Below are 9,006 nucleotides of genomic sequence, written 5' to 3'. Positions count from 1 at the left end.
CAATGCATTTCCATCTATTAAAACAACCCTCAGACAAACCATAGTCTGCTTTTAAACTTAATGCAGTTAAAGAAGCTGACATCAAAGAATATCTATCACAATCACAACCATCCCATAAGGAGATTGTGCGGCCTTCAACATTTGTGCTTCTTCGTTAGGTTCTTCTTCCATTGTGTCTCCTTCGTCTTGATCTTCTTGCTCAAGATAGTTGCAAATGTCTGGTCCAGCAGCATCCATTACTAACTTCTCATAATTATCAAACATTTTCCTCTGACAACTACTTCCATAATATGAGTGATTGACAACCACTGGGGGAATCGGGGGATATCCTCACCATGGTTCGTCCAATAATAATAATTACTCATGAATCCCTTCCTACATAGATGTGACTTCGAAATTTCAGACACTTGCATTTCTTACACAGGCATCTAATATCCCCTCTTCCGATGTTATCTACATCTTTTTCAAAGCAAACTCAATAAACTCATCATCTACTATATCAAATTCTTTCGGTGATATTCTTGTGCGAATCAACTCTATTATTGATCTACTTTCTATTTTCAGGTACTTCCATCGCTGATGCATTACTTACACAATAAAGAAGCGATAGAAGTAAACTGGAAAGTGGAAACTAACGCTTTGCACATTTAATTTAAACTGACTCCTTTATAAACCATAAAGGAAATATTTTTGGTTTCTAGTTTCATCTAACATAGTTGAGATTGTCATAGCAAGAAAGCAGCAGAAAAAATAAAAGGATAACTGATAAAGGAAATTGTTAAAACAAGAATGGGAATTCACTATAATCTTAATGCAACTCAAATAAGAATTTGATAACTTTCTTAAAGCAGAAGAACATGTGTTAACAGAAGAAATAGCATACTATTACTATGGAATATATCATATTTATATTTGACAGAATGCACAATTTCAACACATAATTATATTGGAGGAATGAGAAAAGGGAAGAATAAGAATATGTAGCAGATTGATGAATTCAGATTGAACTTTGTTTTAGATCAAATATCATAGTTAATTATTGTAGGTAGATGTTTCTCTACTATTATCAGCCACTAGAAGAAGAAAAAAATTTCAACCTGATTCTTCAGTTTATTTCATTGTAAAGAGAATTTCTTGTTCAAACCACACACCCAAAATATGGCTAAATATGATTCATTAAAATTCAAATGAAGAAAACCATAATAACAAATCTTTGATAAGAATGAGATGATGCATCTTAGACCATGCCAACACATTCTACATAGTCAAATTAGAATGAAATACATAAAATGAACTCAATGCAATTAAAATTGAAATCAAGGATTATGAAACAAGCAGTTACAGAAATACCAGTTAATAAAACTTTTGCAATACTACTAAACAAGAAAAGTAGATCACCAAAATAACACAAGTACTGAAAGAAAATACTTCAAACTAAGGGATAATAATATACAAATAAAAACTAATAAGACATAAAATGTCTTCACTTTTAACACTTTTAAACTAGCAAGGTCTTGAAAGAGAAGAAAAGCAAATATGAACCTTTGAAAACAATGACTTACTTTTCCACACATGAATGAAAGTTTAGGACATAACCACCAAGTCAACACAACTGTTTTTAAATTCTTTGTTAGACCGCCTGAGGATAAATTTAAACCAGATCAGGTTTGTCCTACCATTATGTGACATTAATGATACCATTATGTGTTGAAAACTCAGCTTTGACCCTAAAGCAGCAAGCCATGAACATAAAACTAATTTAAGAACAAAGTTAGAACTGTTGGATTAGACCCCTTCTTGTCTAGCTCTTGTTTTCAATGCAACTAAAAGATCAGCTACAAGTAGAATTTTTTCAATTTGTCACACATAATAAGTTTGCATAAGCAAGCAAGGCCTTGAAAGTCAATACAAAGGCCTTACAAGTCTACTCTTACTGTTAAGACTTCTTCCTATCTTGTTTTGATCTATTCCCATCCTCAATTAAAATAATTTTACGAAAAGATCATCACAAGCTTGTAAGTGTTAATGGAGAAGTTCAATGAAAAACTTTAAATTGAGATGCAAAGTAATTTCAACTTATATACAAAGTTATTTCAACAAACTCATAAGTCATAACTATCTTAAGATTCATTTTAATATTGCCTTTTTGAAAAGTGATTGTTAATAAGTTAATCGAATATTGGCTCTAATTACTCAAACAACAACCAATGCAAGATTCCTTAGCTCCCAAAATATCTCATACAAAAAGTCACACAATATTTTGAAGAACACATACTTCATTTTAGCCACAAAATTCATAACCGGCATTTAAATTTGCTTACATCCTAAGTTCTCTACGTCACCAGAAGAACTCAGAAATATCAATTATAACAATAACATTAACAATAAATAATTCACCACTGAAGCATATAAATAACATCTTTCAAGTTTATTTATCTTTGAAATGTGAACTCAACTTTGCTAAGGTAAGTATTCTTTATTTGCATTTCTCAGCAAGAACACTCTGTGTGCAAGTAAAAATCTTAATCAAACACAACAATACCTAAAATCACCAAAATGCAAGATACAAACACAAATCGCACATCAGTGATAAAGCGAGTCAGAACTATTGCGATTTTGGTAGATAGTTGTTTGACATAAGATAGTTGTTTTTTTAAAAAAATTGTTATTAGTAGAATATTTTGTCCATTGTTTAATTTATTTATTACATTATTATATATTTAAGGAAATGGTACTTAAAAGATTTAGAAAGAAAGTAAGAATAAAACCAGAGAGAAAGTATAGCAATGAAAGTGATTGAAATTTCAAATGTGTATATAGTAAAATTTAAGAGTAAGAAAATAATTGAATTTGAATGAAAAGTTATGTTGGGAGAAACAAAAAAGTTTTTATGTGATAGGTAACTTGGTGCATGCGGCTTGGTGCAAATATGAGAAGCATATGGTTTGGTGCAAGTGGCTTGGTACAAAAAAGTTTCTCATTTGATCCCAACCAATTTGGTTAAGAGAAGCATGTGACTTGGTGCAAATATGACTTTTTCACTCACATCAAAGCCAAAACGGCTTAGTTAGCTCAAAAATGGCTTGGTTACTTGCTACCTTAGTTCAGTTTGATAAATTTTGGACACCAAATGCCTTATTTTGAACACGGCAGCATCTTAAGTAAGGACAATTGAGAGTTTTCCAAAACAATTAATTTTCTTATATAAATTAGATATACAAATTTTTAGATGAAATTTTTATATTAATATGCTTAAATAGTATTCGGAACACTGTTTTCCTAAAATTAATAATACAATTTATAATAGTATCTTAGGATGTTAATAAAGGAATAATATAACTACATTAAATGGTTCTCATGGACTTAGTTTATTTAACGGTGGAACATCGTATTTTATAAGCAGGAGTTTGTATTCGAAACCTAAAGACTTCAATAATCTACTTTAGAAATATGGAAATTTTAATCACTAACAAAAAAAGACTCGTGCCGTGCATGGCACGGGTCAGGATCTAGTTGTTGACAAAGGAAAGAAAGGGTAGAAACGGCAATCCAAGAAGTTGCATGCAAATGAGAACTCGAATATTAAGAACGCAGTGTGAGGACGCTTGGCATAAAGATATTCATATGCCAGCCACACTACCACCTTTTTCTTACTGAATTAATTATTATTATTTATAATTTGTTTGGTACAAACTCCATTAATTATTTTATCAAACAATATTAGACTAATTTTAATAGAAAATAGTTTATTTATATTCGCATTAAATAATTTTAATATTTTTAAGAATTCTTTTTTTTAAATAACTATATAAATTTGAAATAAATGAATAATTTCTTAATTTAAACTTATAAATGATGTTTTAATCATTCATTTTCAACAATTATTAATAGTAAAAAATAAATATATAAAAAAATTAATAATCCATGTTTTTAATAACATAAAATTAAGTAATTAAATTCAAGGACTTGAGTATAACCCTTTATTAAAAACTATTTTTAAACAAAATTATTTATTTATTTTTTAATCAAAAAATTTTGAGTTGGATCTCAATTTTTTTTCACCACCACTATCCAGTCTACTTGACCGCCTAATTTAATTCGTGAATTAATTCTGATATCAAGTAGTTTTAGTTTCCATCTAATCCCAATTGTGGGGATCAGGTTGAATCTCAAGTTTAGTTATATACAATTAAGTGAGAACTATTTATTTTTTTGCATAATAAGTGAGAGCTATTTAGATTATTTTGTTAATACCAAAATAATGTTCGGTGAACAAAAAAGGGAGTTAAAGTAAATGAATCCTTTGTTTGTTTGCTTTGGGATCTTGGTCTTTATGAGTCTTTCACTCAAACATTGTAGAAAAAGAAAAAGGAAATTAAAAATAGACAAAACAAAACAAGGAAACGGTAGCATCAGCATGCATGAATTTTGCTGCTACAATGTACCATCTAATGTATATAGTGCATGTTTTTCATTCATGATTCTGTCTTGTTGAAGTTAACACAGAGTGGCATTTCTTGTCCACATTCATAAAAGGTACTTATCTTATATCATCACAATGGTTAATGGTAAATGGAATTGTTGTACATCATTAAGAAGAGATTCAATAGCATCTTCTTCAATGAAGCTCTTTTTGGTCATATTTCCTCTCATCTTAGTTGTGGTTTTTGGAATTGTTTCTATAATGAATCCAAAAGAGAGAGAAGAGATTATCGATTTGAGATCTGAAGCGGTGCTGGAAGATGTGAATGGAATTCATAATGCAAATTTCAATCATTCTTTAGCTTCAACACCATTTCCAGTTCAACTCATGCAAACACCACCTCAACAATCTGTAACTGTAAGTCCTCTGTTTTTGTCTCTGTTTTGGTGATTTTCTTTTTATTCTGATTTTTTAAGTTTTCTTTAATTGTTAAAAGTTTAACTAAATACTAGTATTGTACTTTTAACTAGGTAGTAACTTCTGAAAAAAAAATTATTTTAATTTTTTTAACATGTATCTTAATGCATACATTGCTTAATTAACAGAACTTTTTTAGTATTTAATTAGTTTAGCTTCACTTGATTTTTCTATGAATAGTTATTTTATTTGAGAAGAAATTTCCTAGAGCTAATTAAACTCTTTAATTTCTACCTGAAAAAGAGTTAAGTCCAGTCCTTAACCATTTTCTTGATTTTTGGGACTAGCTAAAGAAGCTTGTATGTTTGCAAAATTGCACTCATAATTTGTGATAATGAATTCTCAAGCACATGCACTCATGTGCTTTTTTTATTTTATTTAATAATGTATCCATGAGCATAACTCAGTTGGAAGACACGTTGCATTATATATGCAAGAGTCGAAGTTCGAACCTGAAATTCTCCACGTATTCAAATCAAGGGTGAATTTCTAATCATTACACTATTTGAACAAAAAAAAAAAAAGATGGGAGCGAGTATATATATTTCCTTTCATATTTGTCACACTTTTCTTTTTCGGAAAACATATATATTTTTTTACTTGAATAAGTAAATAATTGACTAAAGTTAATGACTCATGTCTATTGAACAGAATGAAAAAGAAGTTCTCAAACCTTGGATCAACAGTACTGATCCATTGAATGAAACATATGTACCTCATACAAGAATGAAGCAACAAAAAAAGTTCAGCATTTTAGACAGAACAGAAGCTGGTCTATCACAAGCTAGAGCTGCTATTAGAGAAGCCAACAATATGAATCAAACACAAGATCCAGACTATGTTCCAATAGGTCCAATGTATTGGAATGCTAAGGCATTTCACAGGTATATAAACAATGCACTATTTATTTTAACTCTATCTATCTACTTTTATATTTTTAGAGTGGAATGGCAATTTCATCATCAAAACAGTAACCATCAGTTGGTCAAATCCATCTTTCGTACGATTAGATATTTCTTCATTGAAACTGTAACTCGACAATCAAAATTGTGATTACATTAAGTTCACGTTTAAGATTAAGTTCAAACATTAGACAACATGACGTGACACATTATTTGAAAATGTGGTTATTCACGTGGACTCTACATTATTACCACCCGGTGGTTATTCACGTGGACTCTACATCATTACCATCCGTTACTCTTCAATTTTCTTTTGAAATCTATCCTGTAGAGGTACTCAAATTGGATTCGTGATCGATTTCTAGGTTTCGCCATAAACCTAATTAGTTACTTCCAATTTGGTAAATAAATAGTTCAAACCGCACTCAAAGGTAGGGCATTTTCCATTTTTATAGGAACTTTTGGTTACTATAATTTTGTTGGAAAAAGTAACTCCTATGTTTTTACCATACATAACTATAAGAGTTAATTTTGTCCATATAGATGTAATAGTGATCAGTCGTCTACAGAGATTGGCATATCTTCATTTAATGTGTCATGTGATGTTGTCTAACGTCTTTATTTACCAACGGAACAATTTTGATTGACACATTGCAATTTTTGGGATGAAATTGCTAACTTTTAAAAATGATGGACAAATTTGCGAATGATTACAATTTTAGGTCGAAATTGATTATTGCCTCTATATTGTTAACTTACCAATCAAATTTTCCCTACTCTTCACAATGGAAACTTACAAATATGCACTTAATATCATATTAACCATGACCACTTTACATAATTGCTATTGCTATTATTGACAGGAGCTACTTAGAAATGGAAAAACTGTTCAAAGTATTCGTCTACGAAGAAGGGGAGCCTCCAGTTTTTCACAACGGACCTTGCAAAAGCATATACTCCATGGAAGGGAACTTTATCCATGCTATTGAAATGAATGACAAATTTAGAACAAAAGATCCTCAAAAAGCACATGTATTTTTCCTTCCATTCAGTGTGGTAATGTTGGTCCGATTCGTTTATTTAAGGGAGTCGCGTGATTTTGGTCCTATAAGGAAAACAGTCACAGATTATATCAATGTCATTTCTGAAAAATATCCGTATTGGAATCGAAGCCTTGGAGCTGATCATTTCATGCTAGCTTGCCATGACTGGGTGAGTACCTCACTACTAGTACTAACTAATTCATAAATTATTACTTTTTTACCAAACCAATGGTCGCATCGTAATTCTTAATATTATATAAAATTGCGATAAAACGCAGTTGATGACATCTCAATTGCAGCCGCATTGTAATGACACAAAGTATCCCCCGGCTTTTAGTAGGTCTTTCACCCCATCTTTTTTTTTTTAGCGATAGGGCACGAATCGGAAACCTTGCTTAAGGGACCCGAGTCTAGTAACACTTGGATGAATGTAATGTTCCTAAAGAACAAGAAAAAACACTTTGACATATGAATAGTAGTGGAGTGCTATACTAATTGATCAAATGTTTTTCTTGTGATTAAGGGGCCAGAGACTTCATTCTCCGTACCATACCTACACAAGAACTCAATTCGTGTACTATGCAATGCTAACACCTCAGAAAGATTCAACCCTGCAAAAGATGTTTCATTCCCTGAAATCAATCTCCAAACAGGTTCAATAAATGGTTTTCTAGGTGGACCATCAGCATCTCAACGACCAATTTTAGCTTTCTTTGCGGGAGGACTTCATGGATATATACGATCCATTCTTCTCGACCATTGGGAAAACAAGGATCAAGATATCATGGTTCAACAGTATCTTCCAAAGGGTGTTTCTTACTATGAAATGTTAAGGAAGAGTAAGTACTGTCTATGTCCAAGTGGTTATGAGGTGGCTAGTCCAAGGGTAGTTGAGGCAATTTACACAGGTTGTGTTCCGGTGCTTATTTCAGATCATTATGTTCCTCCATTTAGTGATGTTTTGAATTGGAAGGCTTTTTCAGTTGAGGTTTCAGTTGAAGATATTCCGAAGTTGAAGGATATTTTGATGAGAATTTCTCCAACGCAGTATATAAGAATGCAGAGAAGAGTTGGACAAATTAGGAGACATTTTGAGGTACATTCTCCACCAAAGAGATATGATGTGTTTCATATGATCCTTCATTCTGTTTGGCTTAGAAGATTGAATTTTAGAGTCCATGATGATGAATAAATAAGTTCTCCTAAGTGTTAATTTGTGACTATGTTTCAGAATTTACTACTTCCAATGGCAATGTAATTTGTGACTATAAGTTCTTTCTATTTCTGTTTTGTATATTATGCATGAAAAATAGTATGTTTATGGACATTTTGGAATTAGTATAAATCAAATATGCAAATTATGTAATTCTTCCTTTCAATTGTTGCACCAAACACTGATATTTGCTGCAAGCAAACATGAAAAAATTATGGTTTATGTTCATGCTCAAACTCAAACACTTCAAATTATAGAACAGCATATCGGGAATCGTTAATTTGAGAATAAGACTCCTTTTTCACCAAAAGCATATCCTTGTTATTAATATATAGTAGTTTTTCTTAGAATTGAGTATTAAGTCTAACTCATCCTTACAAAATCAGTTTGTAAGATGAGAATTGTCTTTACTTTATAAACACATATTCAGATCATCTAACATTGACAATCATTGATATCTTTCAGATCATCTCCTTATTATCCTATATATCTTCATACAACATTAATGTATTCAAAAGCTTCACACATTTCTATTATTTAGTCACACAATCATTAATACATGCATACTATAACCCTATCCAAATTTTAGAGAGAATTAATGTTGGATTAGAGTTGCAATCACCTATAAAAATTGGAAATAAAAGATATCAATGTATTCAAAGATTTGAAATGTAATGTTATAATATCAAGGATTTCACCACATTTTCTTCAAATAATTTGTGTAAAGACAAATATTGATTTTTGGTGACACTTACTTAAACTTCTGATAATCTGGAGGTATTTATCTAGTAATAATCGATAAGAATAAACTACATAAATAAATTTGCATATGGCATCTTCAAGTAACTTGTAATCAACTTTTATTTCAGATGTTTATTGCTTATTTTTATTGGTTGATGGTTAAATACTCCAAATTATCGTGGTAAATTAGGAAAAACCTTGATTTTT

The 9,006-nt window shown here is 30.8% G+C and overlaps 1 protein-coding gene across 1 annotated transcript; it reads left to right on the top strand.

The window, feature by feature from the left end:
• Nucleotides 1-4,328: 4,328 nt before the first annotated feature.
• LOC123904443 (probable glycosyltransferase At5g03795) lies at nt 4,329-8,211 on the top strand. Its single transcript, XM_045954113.1, has 4 exons — nt 4,329-4,840; nt 5,552-5,784; nt 6,666-7,014; nt 7,369-8,211. The coding sequence occupies exons 1-4, from the start codon at nt 4,559-4,561 to the stop codon at nt 8,035-8,037; spliced, it is 1,533 nt and encodes a 510-aa protein (XP_045810069.1). The 5' UTR covers nt 4,329-4,558; the 3' UTR covers nt 8,038-8,211.
• Nucleotides 8,212-9,006: the final 795 nt, after the last annotated feature.

The sequence above is a fragment of the Trifolium pratense genome, linkage group LG1 (genome assembly GCF_020283565.1).
Source record: "Trifolium pratense cultivar HEN17-A07 linkage group LG1, ARS_RC_1.1, whole genome shotgun sequence".
Taxonomy (NCBI): domain Eukaryota; kingdom Viridiplantae; phylum Streptophyta; class Magnoliopsida; order Fabales; family Fabaceae; genus Trifolium; species Trifolium pratense.
This window is presented reverse-complemented; position numbering and strand designations above follow the sequence as displayed.